An 18,510-nucleotide genomic window follows, 5' to 3' on the forward strand; every position below is an offset into this window, starting at 1 on the left:
CAAGTTGACGTCCCGTGATGTCCACAGGACAGCGAAGCACCCAGAAGCACCCACGCCCCACCAGTTACAGGGCAGCAGCAGCAGCCCAGCACCGCAGCCGAGGAAGCCTTACTCTCAGAGTGTGGTCCTGGCTCCCAGTGACCAGCCGTCCAGCCGCAGCCTTCAGCGCCGTGATCGGCTTCTGGTGGGCACAGGACACGGTGTGGGTGAGCTGACACATGATGATGTCGCTGCTGCTGAACACGGGGGAGGACGGGATGCTGCTTCTGCTCGGAGCTCCTGTGACAAGACACCTGGGTAAGTCCTCAGTGCAGCAGGTGCAGCCTTACGCTCCAAGACTCCTATCACCCAGAAACGGTGTGACATCAGGGATGCCTGGATGCTGAACTTCAGGGAATTTGAACCTGGTCCTCTGAAGAGCCGAACACTCGGCACCCTGACTGACACCAACAGAAGCTACAGCTGCTCAGCGCTCATGAACAGCTGGAGTGAGGGTCTCCAACAGGGTCCTCAGGAGCAGAACTCCCTTCTGCAGATCAGTGGCCCCTACACAGTAAATCTTCTGCAAGACTGAGATCCCTGAAGCCCAAGAGCACTGCCTCTGACTACCATTGTCAGAGAGGCAGAACAAACAGCTGGGCGTAAGACTCTCTGCGTCCTACGGGGAAATGTCATTTCCACAGCCGGTCCTTTCCTGCAGAGCCTGCTCCACTCCCACATCTACAGCTTGCGGGCCCCAGGACATCCCTCCAGAAATGTGCCCATTCTTCTAGAGTAAGGCCAGGGCTTCTCTCCCCTCCAGGCCACTCCAGAGCCAAAGGAGGCGCTGCACTTTGTGTGCATCGTGGTTGTGTGGAGGCCCCAGGCTACATCGTGGTTGTGTGGGGCTATGTGGTGTGCAAACAAGTGAGAAAAGACCTTGCTGAAGGAGAAAATAAGAGAGAAGTGGGAGAGGAAGGAGGTATGGGGCAGAGCTGACCCTGGAACGCATGCCTCAGCCTTCCGACCTATGCACTGGAGAAAACCAGCACTTGAGACGCTCTCCCTGCATAGGGAACTCCCAAAGTATTCCTCATCTCTTCACAGCAGCTGCTTTGGCACCCTGCAACACAGGGGTTTGTGGAGCAGAGCGTTATTATGACAGTTTATGAAGTGGGCGTGAGGAAGAGTCAGCTGCAAGTAGGCTAGGGAAGAGGAAACGGCTCAGCGGAGCTCAGAGTGGTGCACAGCATGCTCGGACACTTGCTTACCTCGGAACTGCAGGTGGTTCAAGGACGTGTGTGTCTCTAGTGAAAAGAAATCTAAAGAGCCGTTCAACCGGGCAGCGACGATCCTGAGGGAGAAAGGCAGGAACGTGAGGAGAGGCCCTTCCCCGCTCTCACAGGGTGAGGAGCCCTGGGACCTTCTGAGGCAGAGCACAAACCACGCAGGCTGCCCCTGTGAGGAGGCACTCCTGATTGCAAGAAAGAGGGCTCGGCAATTGTATTAAGCTCAGGGCACAGAACAAACTGGCAGATGGCGATGCCTCTTGAATAACAGCGCACAGAAACCAGTGACCCAAAGGCCCCATCTCCAGCCCTGAATTACTCTGGGCATTCAGCTCCTAGAAAGACTGAGTATCTCTATGAAGAAGTGGCTGCTGGAACAGACTTGGACCCAGAAAAGCTCGCTCCACCATGCCCAGCTGGAGAGCTGGACGCATGGGAAGGACGAGACCTCCCAGCTGAGCCTCGGCCATCTGGAGCTGTTCCATCTCCGGGGCAGGAGGGTCAGAGCTGCGGCCCTGGCTTACACCACATGTTCTCCTCCCCTCGCAGGAGGTCACAGAGCACAAACACAATTACCTGTTGTTCAGGAAGACGAGCGCTGTGATGCCAGATTGACCTTCATCATTACTGCTGCGGAGGGTCCCCTCGATGGCATCCCACACCTGGAAGGGGAAGGGGTGAATGCTGTGATCCTGACCAGAAGACTGTCACACGTCGAGGGGTCGGTGATCTGGGTAACAGCTAACCTGTGCTGTGCCACAGACACCCCCGGTCCCCCCCCGAGCTGCCTGATCCTAACGAAGGAGCCGGGACGCAGCTCCCACTTGGCACTAGGGATTACAATCATCAATATCCTTCTGTCTATCTAAAAGTGAAGCAGCAAGTGCTCGAGTGAACGTCCTTTTGTTTGGCAGCAGAAATGAGGAATGGAATTCTTTTCTTCCAAAAAAATCCCCTAAGAGCTGTAAGGACCACAATGCCGGCCAAACTCTCCAGGGGCACGATCCGCACGGTATGCCATGCTCTGATGGGAGGTCTGTCCAATGACGTACAACATGGGGTCCCCGCGATGGGAGGGACGTAAGATCACACTAGCCTCTTTTTCCTTCTAACATTACTGCCAATAAATGCTATTTTAATCAATACTTCAAAATCTGCACGCCTTTCTTACTGAGGTCACAACGAGCGCTAGCCTGGTGCACCACACACGAACCCTGCGGCAGCACGGGCTCTGGCTGCACACCCCCCATTCCCAGCACCCCTCTTCGCTCCCCGTCAGCCCAGCATCTGCCCTGTTCTGAGCATGAAGTGCTCTGGATTTTGAAGCAATATTGTGATGTGGACTGGAAACAAGATTCAGCAGGAAAATTCAGTCAGTGTCTCAAGGCAGCAGCTCAGAAGAAAGTATCTGAGCTCAAAACCGTATTTAAAGGACAAAGAAAACCAGTGGAGTGGCCTGTGTCATTGCTGGGAAGAGTGAGAGCCGCTCACATGCAGCACAAGTAGAAAAGGTCAAAAATCATTAAAATTTTTATTTCAAAATGTGTTTGTTTAAAAGAACCCTGCATTTATTTTGAAGGAAAAATTCAAACTTGATTTCCCAAAATGAAATTAAACTAATTCTGAAAGTTTCTCATTGGAGAAGATTTAAATTTCTGATTAAAATTTGCTTCAAAACCTGTGTCATTCTCATAGAATTCCTATTCGTTTTACTTCATTTCATGACTGACCAGCAACATTACTTAATGACATGGCAATCTTGAGGCTTCTTCAGTCCTAAAGAGCTGCTATTATTTAGCACTAACTGAAGAATTTTTTTCCTTACACTAAGAACCTCTGAAATGAAGTGTTTCGACACTCAGGAACCAGAAAAGAAGATAAGCAAAGTACTGATCAAAGGAGAAGCTGTTTCAAATACTTTAAAAACCGATTATAGGTGATAACAGACACTATACCACAATTCCTGTTCTGTTCTAAAATCAAATTATGCTGAAACGTTGCAATTTTCCGTGCATACGAGGAATTTCTGCCTTGGGATCTGTCCTAACCTGCACCCTGAGAGGCTGCGTGCCTGGTGCTGGTGCTTCTGGCACGGGCAGTGGCAGCAGCTCTGCACAGAGCCACGGTGGCAGCTCACCCACTGCCTGGGCTGGTAGCGAGCCTTGCTCCTCACCTCCAGCTTCCCGTTACTCCGGCCAGCCACAATCAGGTTCCCTTGCAGGTCCAGGCTCCAGACAGAGCTCTCCAAGTCTCCTCCCCAGGAAGGAAGCAGTGACGATTTGTCAAATCCCGTAAAAGATTCGTCCCCCAAGCTCCTTCTGCGGCTGCTGCAGCCTCCCTCCTCGGTCCCGCAGCCCAAAGAGCGGGGACTGCCGCTCCCTGCACAGAAGCTGGCGTGCCCGTGCGGGGCTGAGAGGCCAGTGAAGTTCATGCAGTTGGAGGTGCTGTGCTCTTCATACACTTTACCAACCAGGCTGCTGAAATCGTACCCGGTCTCCTTCTGGCGACTGCCCACAGCACGGAGCCGTGTCTCTGACTCGGCCACCTTCACCTGCTCAGAGAAGTTCGTGTCAATGAGAGACGTGAGGTCTGGCTGGTCACAGAAAAGCGGCGGCTGGGGAGGGCTGAGCATCCGTTTGAGCTGGTGACTGTTCTCAAAAGAGTCGTCCAGACCATTCTTGCCATCCGGACTGAGATCCCAGCTTTCCTGGTAATCAAAAATGCCACTGCTGTCTCTTCGTAACCTAAAATACAGTAAGAAAAGGTCAGTTCTGCCACCTCTACTGTCTGACAGGGCTGGTTTCTTACAGAAGGGTTTGCACTTGCTGCTGAGCAGCGACTGCGGAGGGACGTGCCCGCAGCTGCATGACTTGGTACAGACACCGGCATACCTTGGTTTGGGAATAACGGTGAGGCAGTCGCCAGTCTGAGCATCCCACACACGGATCTGGCCCACCAGGCAGCAGCTGACAAGCAGCATGCCATCGCTAGCCAGACATTCGATGTCCTGGGAAGGAAGAACAAGCACAGCTGAGCACGTAGCACCACCGAGGCCTCTGGACTCTGACAATCACTTTGCGTGTGGCTGAGGAGCTATAAAGGTGATAAATTTTAGGTCAAAACTACACAGCTGGCTTAGCAACCTAGTGATACTCTGAGAACACGAGTACATCTTTGCTCAGAGTCCTCACTGTGCACTAGACTGCTGGAAATCACAGACTCCGTCTGTGTTCCCTTTCCCTGACAAAGTATGGCCCAAAGAGATGGTCGGATCAGGAACAGAGGTGCAGCTTCTCTGGAAGACACGGCACTGTTTCAAACTCCACTTGACCGGGTGCCCAAGTGCTTTGTTCATCTCAGAATGGGAAGAAACATCTTTCCCCTCAAGAAAAATGAGTGAACTGAGCGAGCAGCAGCACACTTCCATGCAAACCCATGGATGCTTTTACCACTGGAAACACCATTGAACAGTCCAAATCTCTGCAGTAACTTCTGGGACGCAGGAAAAAGGATCCAGTAGGTGTTAAATATCAGGAATCTAGAGCTATCCCAGCGAAGAAAGCTGGATTGGCCCAGCCAATAAAAGCCAACAGCTGGCTACACAGAGAAGGTCGTAACAGCAGTTGCAAGAAGCTCAGAGCAAGTCCCAAGAAGAACCGGAAAAGTCCTACAGGAAACTTCATGCTACAAGATCCTGCATATATATATATATATATATATATATATATATATATATATATATATTTCATTTGCCCCGGCTGTTCGCCTCCACGGCTGCATTACGCTAAGGCTGCACAGCTGGTCTGTCCTTCGTGAGGGTTGTTATTTCAATAAAACAAAGAAAACAGAAGATGTGTGGCGCAAGTCAGTAAAATGCCTTTCTTTTAAGGACTGCATCCCGTCCGACCTACCATGAGGTGACCCCTGAGAACCAAGGGGACGATCTCAGTCTCGGGTGGGGAGTAGCCGTAATCGTCACAGGGCAGGTCCCCCCTCTTCCTCCTGCTGTGTGAGAGCCCGTTCTGCCCGTAGTTCTTGGGGCAGAACACCCGATACAGGCAGAAGAGCAGGAGGACCAGGATAATGCCCGAGGCCAGACCCAGAGCAGCCACCCTGGAGGAGAGACAAATGGATACAACGACAAAAAGGAGGTGAGAGAAAAGATCCAATTACTAGTCCACAGAGAGAGTTTGAAAAATATTGTGAAAGAATTGCACGTTGCTGGTCTGAATTTTTCAGCTGAGAAAAATTTCTAATAAGCTATAGTGATTTCGGGAAAATGAAAGGATTTTTTTAATGGGAAAATGTCCATTTCAACAAGATTTTCAGACTTTTCAATAAGAAAAGTACATAGCAACTAAGACTTTAAGAAAAACGCTAGATGGGGATCGGGATAATATAAAGTGCGTTCAATAGAGCCCAAGGAGAATTAAAGATTCAGAGGGCAAGCTGGAAGCCTGTCTTCTCAGTAGGAAAGGAAGGTCCCTGCTTGCTGGAGAGTTTGATCTAACACTCAATAAAGCATTATTAAATCACAACGTTTATTCCCAAAGACGAACTCCTATCCCTGTTACCAACACAGATAAACCCGTAATGCATCATGTGTGGTGCTAGGAGTAACAGTTTGAGCATCACCAAGCCATTCAATTAACACACATTACAGTTTAATCTTCAAAATGCATGACTAATTGCACAGTGGTTACTAGAGTGAACACTTGCATATCTATCAAGTTTTTACGCCAGTTGTCCATAGCCATCGATATCTATCGACAAGCAGCTGCCACCACCAGCAATGTCTGCTAACAACCCAGGCTGCACACACCAGCTCCTGGCAGGGAACTCGGAAAAGACGAGAGATTAATCTAATGCTGCGCTAGCTGAGCTGGAGTGCCCTGAGCATTACGGGATTTTGCACTGAAGCTTTACAAATATTTTTTGTTCTCCTTTTTTTTTCTTCCAAGAGAAGAGCCAAAGAGCAACCCGTGTCTCCAAGGGAGTTAAGAAATGTCGGAAGGCTGTATCAAAGACTCTTTTACTTGTAAAGAGTGACATCCTGGTGCCCTTGCAGCTTGGATGAGGCTTGGTCAGGCCGAGCTTCAGCATCCAGCTTCCCACCGCTTGAAGATAAGAAGGGGTGGTAGCGGTTAGCCTCCTGGGGATGCCGCACTTCTAAGGCCTCTTGTGGGTTCAGGTACAGCGTGACGGGGATTGCTGGAAGGATGCTGATGTATCTGAAGGAACGGAAAGATGAGAATAGCTTAGGAACAACAAACACCAAAGACACAAAAATCCTAATAGGTTGCCAGCCCATCTTCTCACTAGCAGCCAAGGTAGGTCTCAGCATGCACTTTCACTCCAGCAGTTTCAGGTATTCTAAACTAAAGACATCCTTTGAAATATTTTTCTCTAAAGATATTTCCGAGGTCTTAACCCGTACCTCTGTGGGAGAGCCACAGTGGAATAAACTACTGATGAGATCAAATGGATCACATAGATTTAAGTCAGGATATAATGATCTGGTCCAGTTTCCCGCACACCGCAGGCCAGAAGATCTCGCCAAGAAGTTTCTTCAGCTCACATGTCTATTCCTCACATGTACCATTCCCATCACTTACAGATGATCATGTACTGTTTTACAAAATTCTAAACATCACCTCCAGGGTAAAGGCAGATAACAAGTAAGGGCACAGGACAGAAACACAATCCTTATTCTCAGCCAAACAGCCCTGGAGAGTTTGGTACCTCTGCACCACACAGGAGAGCCCATTTAATAGTCTCCTCCTGAAGACGCATTTGGAGTAAGCCACGTGGAACACAAATTATCTTACTTAGAAGGACAAAGGATGGAAGAAAGAAAAACACTCGGGGTCAATTCCACAATTCAAAGTGCCTGTGCACTCAATGCCAGCCCACTTGCCTTTTGGCCAGAGTGATATTGTAGTAGCTGAAGAGGGATGGCCAGTGTCTGAAGGAAAGCTTCCTCCAGATCTCCTCATCCTCTGCTCCCCAGGTAACCTCTGCTTCCGTTCCAAGCTCCGTCTGTCCATTCCCTTTGCCCTCTGGTCCCTGGGCCCAAGTGTGCCGGTTTGTCTCCAGCCTGTTTAGGGACTCCAGCCCTGACTTCTGCTCACGCTGCTGTGTCTGGTTTTCTGACAGGTGTATAGGATCCGATGGGAAGACTGAGAGGTCAATCTTGGGGTCCCCAGCAGGTAGGACCCCTCCAGGAACAGGCATAGGAGGCAGACCTGCTTCACCCAAAGGACTTTGTTCGGTGACCTGTGATGTGAGGTAGGTGCGGAGACCAGCAGGATCCGTGTAAACCAGGATTCCAATCCAGATCACCGTCCCAGCCTAGACACGATGAGCAAGGAGACAAGGGCGTTTAGCACACAGCCTTCACGCTCCACCTCCAACACCTCGTCAGCTGTCTGAGCTGATCAGCAACGTCCCAACCAAGGGTGCGCCCTGCACTCGTTTGTGGTCTTATTCCCGGCAGACACTTATCCTTTAAGAGGATCAGGAGAGGTTGCACACCACGCACAAAAACGGAACGCTGCTTTTCTGTGAGCCATCTGACTCTACCTGATGGTGGGAACCCCACTTCTCCCACAGAAATGCACAGCAGGAAAGAGACTCCTTTGCTGGCGGCTGGGACCAGCACGTCTGCCACCTTCAAACAGGGCTGGAAAGGCTTAATTCAGGGTTCATGAACTCTGCAAGACCTACTGCAGCAGCCACGGTTCACAGAATGTTGTATTAATTTAACTTAAGCTGCCATCAGTGTTAGTTGACAGTAACAGCCTGGGCTGTGGTTTGTAGAGCCGAGGAAGACGCACATTCCTCTGCTTCCACTACAGACACCCAGAACAGAGGGCGGGGGACAAGCAGGGGCAGTAACTGGTGTAACCGCTGCACTTACACCTGCAAAAGTCTGTCATGTAGCAAAATATCTCCATGTTTTTAGTCCACATTATCTGCCAGAACAAAATATGATTTCTGCTCTGTAAACATCTTCTCTCTCCACTCATACAGTTCTTAAAAATCTGCTTATATAAAAGCAGATTTTTGTCTCAAAGCAAGTATCAGAGAATTACCCACTTCCACCCAAACATCATGCAAACAGCAGAGCCCTGGAGCTAATGCATGCAGAGCGATGTTCTTAGGGAAGTATTTCTTGAACTGTATTTACCGTGGGGCAGCATAAGTCTTGCAGGGGAAGAAGGATGCATGAAAATGGTGGGCTTTTTTCCCTGCCCGGAAGCCTGTGTGGGTTGGGTTAGCGTCCAGCAGGAAGGGGCAGCGGATAACAAACACCACATGGCATACCATGATGAGTCTCTGGGCCAGCCGCGTCCTGGCGAAGAAGTAGATCACCCGCAGCCTCTTTGGCAGGCGCAGGTTCCTGAAAGACGATGGCTGCAGGGTGATGGTGTGGGGGGTGGCGGGTCGCATAGCTGGCTGGCGTTCGTAGCGCTGAGAGCGGCTGACAGGCTTCGCCGGGGGCATGCAGGCTTCCGCCGGCAACCGTTTGTTCAGATCAGCAAGCTGCCAAGAGAAAAGCAAACGTGTGAGAGCCGTGGTGATGAGGTCCTTCGAGAGAAATGTGTGCACATCAGCTACCTTTGATACATGCCTACGTCTGAGTTCCAGCCTTCACCCTCGAGTTGATCTGTCCCAACTTTCTCTCTAGCACACTCTTTTCTTTGCTCAGCCATGGTCATCTCTTTGTGACCATGTCTCCTTCCAGCCCATTTACCCCAAATCTGCATGTTTATATATATGAGGGCGTCTTGTTCCTTCAAGCATTTTGTCCCCAATTCCTGCATATGTGTAACTGAGCAAGTATTGCTCTGGAATTTTTACAGCTTAGTCAAAAGACTAAGAAAAAAACCAGAAAACTGTTTAGAGAGTGAAAATCACAGGGTGTGCTTCCTTTAATCCTTCCACAATAGCAGAGAAGGAAGACTCAAGGCAAAACGCCGTGTTCTTGGCCCTTCCTTACCTCCATACGGCGAATGTCAATGGACAGCACAGTAGTGAAGAAAAACATCTGCAGAAAGAAGTCAGACACCAGGCCGACCACAGCGAAGAGGCAGAACTCCTGCAAACAGAACACACGGATTAGCTACGTGGAGACAACGGTAAATGTTTCAACTTCAGAAAAAGGGAAAGTCAGCAAACTCTTGCCCAGAGCGCAGGCCTGAGTGTATTTTACTGACAAATCCTGTTATTGGTATTTTGTAATAGTTGAGAGTTTAGTGCTAAAAAAGTCCATGTGAGAACTCAAGAGTGTATTTATTCAGGTTCGCGTTCTTTGTTCTTCTTAACCATAAAACATCAAAGCACTGAAGGAAAAACCGGCAGAGGATGTTTTCCCAGTTCACAAAGCCGTGGCAGGGCTGCAGCCATTGCTCTCTGCCTCCCTGCCCACACGTTCAAATCACAAGGCCAAAGAGCCTCCAACGGTCACGGTTTCCTGCACTCTACCAATAAACCTCAGCCCTGATTTAAAATTCCTCCAGGAATGCAGGTTGTTCAGGGAATGGATCAATCACCCTCCAACCAAAGACAGACCACTGACGTCACTGTACTTCTGTGTACTTGTTTGTAGCCATTCTCCAGGGCCCCAGCTAAACCATTTCTGCTTAAATCACACTTCTGGCTAATGTATATTTGATGGGCAAATTTAATTCCTATGTCCCTGGAAGAAAAGTCCCATATCCGCTCTCGGAGGTCTCTAAACACCAAGTATATTGCAAAAGCCAGTTTCCTAAACTTGCTGTAATGCTCCATTTTTTCCAGCAGGTGCCGTTGCAGAAATAAGGATGAAAAGATTCTGCCCAGCAGCAGAAATGCAGTCAGTTCCCAGATCATCCCTATAAAACAAATGCACACTCTCACCCTAATCCCCACGAGTGCTAAGTGCCGTCCCCTCTCCCCCACTACATTCAAACCTTCAGAGCAACACAGAACTAAAATATTTTTCAGAGGCGTTTTGTTTCCCTTGGAGGTACAAATTTCTGCCACGACCTGTTAGGACCCAAAAAGGATCTAGAAAACAGGGAGAGATCAAGAAAGTTGAAAGTAAGCAGGAGTAAAAACCTTAGGCTAAACAACAGATTAAAGACTCTCGCCCTCACTTGCAGAACAGAGCTGGCAAACGCCTGCTGCCATTCACTGCCTGCCTGCTGGCGTGGTGACATGCTCACTACCTGCAGACCAAGCCAGGACACATCCCCTGCAGGGAAGGAGAGAGGCTGTAGAGATCCATTTCTTTTGTCCCCCTTCTTCCTACATCTGCCCCAGCTTCTTGCATGAGGCTGGAGGCCACTATCAGCCCAGGGAAATGAAAAGAGATAACGTAAAAGGCTATCCAAAACCTCTAAACAAACCTTGAAGCCTTCCCATCCTGTCCAAACTGTTCTTGAAACTTAAGCAATCAACTGCTTGTTATTTAAAAATCAGTGTGATATGAAATGAGATAACCCAGTAGGTCAGCTGCCCCTCCCCAAACCTCCCAGCGACAGCAGTGCAAAGAAACAGGTTCTGATCAGGTTTTTCTCTTTAGCCCTTTCCCCAACATCTGGCAGGAGGTTTTGGAAGCAGAGGGATGAAAACACAACACAGGCTCCTCTTTCAAGGAGAAAACCAGAAGGAAAGCAGTATCTATCTGGATTTCACCAGATCTCAGCAAACACAGGCTCCACAAATGGCAGGCTCTGCACAGAGAGAGATTAATTCTGTTAATATCTTCAGCGACATCTGAAGCCACTAGCCCTGGAAATCTAAAATCTTCTTATACTTGGATACTGCACACCCTGTGGCAAAACCCAAACTGATTTCAGTGGGTACAGGATCAGGCTATCGGTGTGTGACCTTCAGTAGAAGGTAGGGGATAAGAGATGAAAAACGGAGGAGGAACACTCAGCACGCACCCCTGCAGCATCTCAGGACCATCCACAGGGACACTGTGCCAGGAGAACAGGGGTCTCTACCCACCTGCAATGCAAGTCAAGAGGATTTCACTGCTCCTCACAATTCCAAGGGATTTAAAGTGAATGCAGAATTCTCATCTGAAGCCAAACTCTATTTTAGGACAAGGAGAGCCACAAAAATGTAGAAAAATTCCCTTCTGCTAAATGACCTACACTGCCAAGGAGTAACTGAGAAAAACAAGACGACCCATTACAGCCCTCAGGGCAGGTGAGATCCTTCAGCTAAGAAATGCTTCCCTCTTCTGTTATTCCCTGCACCAGGCAGCACCTGAACGGCCCCAGCACCGCACTGCTCCCTCTGACAGCCTGGAGCAAAGGTCCCCACCAGATTTACGCAGCCTGGCTCTCCTTCTGCCGGATTCCTTGGACTCTGCAACACGAGTACAGCACTTTATCTGTACAGTGTCCTTCACTCTCAGGGACGAAGATAAGGGGCGTACAGCAGGCTGCAGCAGAGCAGCTGGCAGTCGCTAACAGCCTGCATCCCTGCGAGATTCTTCCTCTGGAGAGTGCAAGCATCCAAGGAAAGACAGGATCACATAGAGAGCAAGGAGTGGATGTCATCACGTATGTCAAAATGCTGTAATAAACAGGAGTCCTTTAAAAAAGACATAACATGGGGGTGGGGGCACGGTGTCACTTTTATATGGCTCTGCCCCATCCCTTTTATCAGACTCCTTTATCTCCTGTAGTCAGCGCACCCTGCAAGCTTCTCTGTAGCAGAGTGCAAACAGAACGTGAACCGTCCCAGCGGCATCCCCATGACAGGGCTGCTGGCACTGCGCTCACTTCACAGATACTGTCAAGCTTCACTTTCTGAGGTCCAGCTGTGCAGCAATGAAACAGAGGCCAAAAAGGTGCTAACGTACCATATGAATGAGCCCAATTTAGACCCAAAGGATGGATCGTGCCAGTGTTTGAGCTGAGCAATCTCTGCAATCAGCTTCAAATAAAAAAATTAGGCCACAATAGGCAGGCAGCTGTCGCCTGGGGAATTCTACTACAGCTCCTCTCCTGCTGTCCTCTTGAATACTGAGAGAGAAGCTCAGGAACTGCCAAGTTCAACCTGCAATGCTCCAGTCCAACCTGAATGTTTAATCTTCTTAGATTATCACTCTTAGATTATCATGTGCAGTCTCTACTGGTGTTAAAGCAAGGCTATACACAACCCATCCCTCTTCATGCAGGTCACAGTGGCCAGCGAGCACCTAGCGAGGGTGCAGAGTAGCCTCCGATCTCTACAGATGCTGGGTTGCTCCCGCCTTCGCTTGCTGACTGCCCCTGCTAGAAATTTCCAGAGACAACAGGCTGACGCCTGCCTGAAGCCTGGCTGCAGAGGTGCTATGGAACTGGCAATGAGGATTTGTCTAGGCAGTGCTTCCGCTCATGTAGCTCACCAGGAACAAGCCCTGCTCAGTCAAGGATCAGAAATCAAATGGTGTCAGCTTCCTGATACAACTCAGCAAGCATGGTCCTGAAAAGGGGACTGTGCGGCAGAGAAATTAACACACCGTGAGGCAGGAGACCATGATCCTATTTTCAATGCAATGCAGACCCAACAGCATGACCCCTGACAGACCATTCTACCTCAAGGTTTCAGTTTACCCACCCATGAAACAGAGACAATGGTATCTGTGGCTGTAAAAACCTACAGATTTGTCAATCTGGTGAAAGAGCCCCAAACAGACTGTCCACCCTAATTCTCAAAGCAAATATTCTGCAGTAGGGTTTTGGGTTTTCCTTCCATCCACTTAGAAGATGGAGTAGCCAGCTCACAAAAAGGCAGTTTTTGGTTGGAATAAAGGCATCCCCGCAGCAAAGGCACAGAGCAGCGTTAAGTTCTGTCATGGGAGCCCCTGCTACGGCTCCTCCTGGAGAGATCCACATTCTACAGACGTATCTATTTCCCACTAACGGACTCTTATCCCAATCAGCCAGAAAGGGGAGGAGAATATTGTTCCCTGCATTCTTGCAGTGCCTACAAGCCTCTGTCCTGCAAATTCAAACTGATCACCCATACTCACCTGGATGGCTGGGACAAGGGTGAAATACCCAATCAAGATGATCCCAAGCTCTGTCGCCATATTCTTCATAATCGACCAGCTCTCATTGCTCAAGCCTGGAGAAGGAACGTGCAAAGACAGGTAAAAGGAGACTGTTCACTAGTGGACAGACGGGAGCACAGCAAAAAGGAACTGGATTTCCCTTCTTTAAAATTAGCATCTGTAGACAACAGGCAAAAAAGGCACTTTCAGGCTAAAATTCATCTGACCTATTTTGCATACCTAAGTCAAATAATCAGACTGTAGACTACCAATGTGTTTGTTAGCTGGATTATTAACTACAAAGGGAGCTCAGGATGACTCCTTCAGCTCACAAACTGTCCTGATTTCAGCAGTCTGAGGGCACTGCACAAGGCAATACAGGGATTCAGAAGTGTAAAGGACCATTGAGGTTTTGAGTCCTGTTTTCAATCTAGGATATAAACCACTCATAATTTTAAAACTAGGTAGATTTTTCTGGGCATCACTCCAGAATCTCTCTTCCCTGATGTCTAGAAATATTTTTATGTTTGTAAGCTACATTTATCCACGGTTTGAGCATACTCAAATTTTATGCAGAGTGTATCTATAATAGAGAAGGTAATTTTGCCAGAGACTTAGCAGAACTTCATGACTTGTGGACTGCACATACGGTACTCATGACACGAGAGGACAAGGTGCTAAATATCTATACCAGGAGATAAACTTCTCCATTACTAACACTTTTTTAAACTTCTTTAGCCAATGCTTCAGTCAACAATCTTAACAAGCAGTGCCCACAATTACAGGCTTATATTAGTTCTTGGAATTAACAAAAACAGTACAAAAAGACTAATAGAATACAATTCCCAATTCACATTCATCACCCCCAGCCCTCGGTTCCTTCACAGACCAGAATTAAGATCATTCCCCACCTCCTAGTCCTTGGGTTACCCTTATTTTCTCTCTCAACACTTTTCCCAAGCAGGCTGTGTACCTTGGGCAATGCGTAGCTTCACTTCCAGGTCAACGGGCGTAGAGACAACTGACTTGGTGAGAACCAACACGTTCTCTAGGCCAATCACTACAACCAAGTATGGAAATATCTCTCTAGAGGAAACAAAACCAGAACTGAGAATGAGATTCTTGGTGAAAAAGAAGGGAAGAACGCAAGTTAGGCAGCAAACACGTCCCAGAGTCAAGGCGAGGAAACACTATGCAGTGGTCTTAGCCAAATCCCTTCTCATACAATATTACTCTGTGATGAGGTAAGGGGTTTGTATTTCATCTGCTTTGCAAAGACATTAACATTTTTGCAAAGCTGCATGATTTTCTGGAAAATGGCCACTGCAGACCACTACTAAAGCAGTCTTAATGCTTCCCAGGGTTGGGACAGTGCCCCTCGAAGAGTCCCTCCAGCATCTAGTATGAAGAGGTGCAGATCAAAAAGATGGACTTCGAACACCACTGCAATAGACTCCATAATAATTAGTCAGCAACAGAACATTACAACAAGAGGGTAGGGAGCATGTCCCACCATTGACAGTGAAAATCTTGATAAATCACAGCTAAGCATTGCATTAAACAAAACTTTAAAATAAAAACTCTCAAGTAAAGATCACAGGATTTCTTTGTTGGGAGGAGATAAATTAATGTGCACGGAGCTCTGTTTTCCAGTACAGCAGGTAGCTCAGAAGCCACAACACTGATGCTTTGTACATAAATAAACTAAATCCTGCCAGGGATAGTTTCTACCCAAGAGTCACCGAAATGGATTTACCTTTCGGCACGTATGCATGCAGAAGAGTAAGACTACCCAAGATCACCACTGTGACTTTATTCAACTCTTCTTCTTACCACAAAACTCTTTTCTCTCTTTTGAACTACTTACAGATCAGAGAGAAAAAGCTGTTCTGTGCCAGAACATGGTAGATAGTAAATCTCTTAATTTCCCTCCAGGTAAACTTAAGTGAAAATCCTAAAGCTTTCATTGTGGAGGGTAATGGATTTGTGCTGTGTTGGTATGTACGGATCCAAAAGGAGAATGTGCGTGCGTGCGCGCACACACCCCCCTTGGCGAATCACTCACAGCCAAGACGGGTAAACAACAGGGTTTCAGAAGAACACCTGCTTTCTGTCACTGCCTCCCATAACCCCCAAGGACCACCTTCCCAAATGCTGGTTTCGATTGCCTACGGCCATCTGACATGGGCTTCAGCAACATTTGCACAATATTTGCACACATATAGCTGTCAGCAGCCTGTACCTTACAAGCTCAGCTGGGGAAAAACATCTGTCTGGAACCACTGCTAACTCAGCTGCTTTATTCCAATTGATTCCTCAAACAAACGGCAAGCTGAAACAGCAAAAGCTCCGTTGAAAGCAAGGTTACAAAAAAAAAATCCCCAAAAGCAAAAAACAAACTCCAGGTATCCTAACCAAATTTTAGCTCTAATAATTGTGCAACACATTGATCCCTTCATCTCCTGTTCAAAAGCTGCGCAGGCAGTGAATTCCCACAGCGAGTGAAAAAAATACAAATATCTATAAGCCTCTCACTGGCAACTTGCTGTTAATGTCAAAGAATCCAAAATCTATCAAGTACAACTCAGTCCTGCCTTTTTCTAAATAATTTTCAGTTCATAACCTGTGTCACTCCTCCAAGCAGTACTTTAGGACAGGAGACAGATGTGAGAAAGGCTCCTCGTAATCCTTAGGGATGGAAATTGCTAAATAAAGAGAATGCAACAAAGGTGAAGGAGAGCTCTGCTGCTTGGCATAGCACAGTGCCATCCTGCAGAGCATGTTATCTGCAGGGTACGCTCTTGCAGAGTCCTTGCAGAGTCCTGTCCTTATGCGCAGTCCTGCAAGATATGCAGGGGGTCTAGCACCACTTCCCGATAAGCTGCAGTAAGCCTTCAGTACAAATACAGAAAAGAAACCTCGTAATTCTCTCATCAACTATGTCCTACTTAAATCGTAGCTTCTACTGCAGAAGATAATTAACTAATAGTGCCAGGTTATGAATTTCAGTAGTCCTTGAAGAGTCAGCAGTTTCCATGTTAAATGGCCAGCAGTTTAAAAGCAATGAGACATTACATTTTCTTGAAGAGTAATGCAACTCTGTGCAGGACAAACAGGAGCTGTTCACGCCCTGCAACTCCAAAACCTAAGTTCGTTTGTCCCCACTCAGAGTGAGGCGGATGGCAAGAAATCCTTGTTATGTTTTCCGCCCTACAGCACCAACTGAGAGAGAGCTTACAATAGGAAGAGGGAGGAAGAGCAAGGGGAGATGCCGTATCGTGTCCATCTACTGGAACATTTACACTTCACTTATCGCTTTCATGACAGAAGGTGGTGCATCATAGCACGATCCAGCATCCCACAGAGTCAACAGAAACACTACTGTTAACTCATAAAGAAAACAGATCTAACAGATCCTTGTGAACAGAGACAACCTCTGATTTATCCAAAATGTTTGGAAGATTGAAGAATTTATCACATCAGCTTCTCTTATCTAAAATGCAAATGTTCACATTTGAGCGGGTCGGTTTAGGATCTTTTTTTATAGTCAACAAGGAGAAGCAGTTTGCCATTTTAGACTGTGATTCCTCTGCTCTAGCTGAGATGCCAACTTGTGGGTTGGTGGCTTGTGCTCTGGGCTCATCTAGAGACTCTCCCATCCCACCAGCTCGCAGGAATCCCACTTCCAGTGAACCCCAGGCATTCTGCTCAACTTTGCTGTTTATTCTTTCTTAAATCCTGCATAGATCATATCACCTATCTCCACTTAGTTTTCTTTCCCTAATGCCTACCTCACCCATAATCATTCTACTTCATTATAAAAGATGAATAACAATTAAGGTCCAGTTTATGTATCAAACCTGTAGCAAGCAAACACAGATCTCTAAGCAACAAGCTTGATTTTAATACCTTACAAAAACCAGTGAGGGAAAAAGGCTTATCATAAATACAGGTTCCGTTAAAAACAAACACACTCACATCTGGAAGGTTCTGCTGTAAACAAAATGGGTAAAAAAAGGCTGAAAGTCAGATCAAAGTTTAGCCAGATTCTGCACCCTAAGCTGGCCAAATCCTAGCAGGCTGCCACTGGTAAATGACACACCAGGAACACTCTGTCCCCTGTGGGGAATCGGGGAAGTAGAGGGAAAGTGCTCTGGCAGACCCTGGGGAATCAGGAAAACGTCACTCACTAATTGGACATAATTTATAAAGTATTGCAAGAATTAAGTTTCAACCCCAAAAGGAACTGTCCATGCAATCATTTAAAGGCAAAGACATTTTGCTGGGAAACTATTTTTAGAAATAAGGACTGAATTAACTCTTTGTATCCTGTAGGAGGAATATGTAGATCAGTTTAGTCCTTCTGTGTGACAACCGTAAGGGTGATAGTATACAAAGGCCTTGGTCACCGCACTAATCAAAACTGTTCCCTGGATTCCTCCCATGCATCTGCATCCAAATATTGCATTTTTTCTTGCATTAAAAATATAAACTCCCAGTGGGTCCTAACTGTTTTGTTGGTACAGCTCACAGAATAATGTGGTCTTGATCCATAACTAAGGTTCCAAGGCACCCACAGCAGTAAAACCAGAAACAACAAACATTTCATTTTCTGAAGTCAATTATTCATAGCTCTTTTGGGCTTCTAGGAGAGGAATTCCTCCATCTAGGTCTGGCTCCTGGTAAACTATCACCAGCACTGAGGAGTCTCCGTCATGGGCGAGACTCTTCATTGTTCCTGAGGTGTATAGCTGTGAGGAGATGGGAAGAAAAATTTCCTTAACTACCTAGGAAAGGGATCTGAAAATCAAAAGAAAGATTCTGAACTGAACTTTAATTCATGAGAAATGAACAGTATGTAGAACTCAGGTAGGTGAGGTGCCATTTAGAGTTTCTCAGGGGGTTTCCGCTTGATGCAAATATATGCATGGTAGTAACCACATCAGAAGTCCCAAACACCAACTCTAACATGCACAGGAACCCCAGTTAAAAGAAGAGGCAACAACTATCAGTGGTGGGTGCAAAGTCACCCAGGTGGCCTCCCAGGCACAAATACCACAGGTCAGTTCTGCCACCTTTAAAGATCTTTCTGAGTAAAATGTAATGAATCTCCGCCAGCCAGAGAAAAGGTAACGAGCCCTTTTGGATGTTACAAGTCACTGCAGGAGGAAGGTATGTGAGAGCCTACTTAGCTGCCAGGAA

At 47.4% G+C, this 18,510-nt stretch overlaps 1 protein-coding gene across 7 annotated transcripts in view; it reads right to left on the reverse strand.

Moving 5' to 3' along the window:
• SCAP (SREBF chaperone) overlaps positions 1-18,510 on the reverse strand; it is a 66,252-nt gene that overhangs the window by 4,210 nt on the left and 43,532 nt on the right. For all 7 annotated transcript variants that reach the window (XM_054818743.1, XM_054818742.1, XM_054818747.1 and 4 more), the window contains 12 exons: positions 14,282-14,394; positions 13,288-13,382; positions 9,271-9,369; positions 8,595-8,813; positions 7,186-7,619; positions 6,305-6,499; positions 5,180-5,381; positions 4,160-4,275; positions 3,442-4,012; positions 1,845-1,930; positions 1,251-1,333; positions 113-279 (listed from right to left, as the gene is read on the reverse strand). In XM_054818743.1, coding sequence (XP_054674718.1) covers positions 113-279; positions 1,251-1,333; positions 1,845-1,930; positions 3,442-4,012; positions 4,160-4,275; positions 5,180-5,381; positions 6,305-6,499; positions 7,186-7,619; positions 8,595-8,813; positions 9,271-9,369; positions 13,288-13,382; positions 14,282-14,394 — 2,380 coding nt within the window. The remainder of the gene's footprint in view (positions 1-112; positions 280-1,250; positions 1,334-1,844; positions 1,931-3,441; positions 4,013-4,159; positions 4,276-5,179; positions 5,382-6,304; positions 6,500-7,185; positions 7,620-8,594; positions 8,814-9,270; positions 9,370-13,287; positions 13,383-14,281; positions 14,395-18,510) is intronic.

This window comes from Grus americana, chromosome 2, assembly GCF_028858705.1.
Source record: "Grus americana isolate bGruAme1 chromosome 2, bGruAme1.mat, whole genome shotgun sequence".
NCBI classification, from domain to species: Eukaryota; Metazoa; Chordata; class Aves; order Gruiformes; family Gruidae; genus Grus; species Grus americana.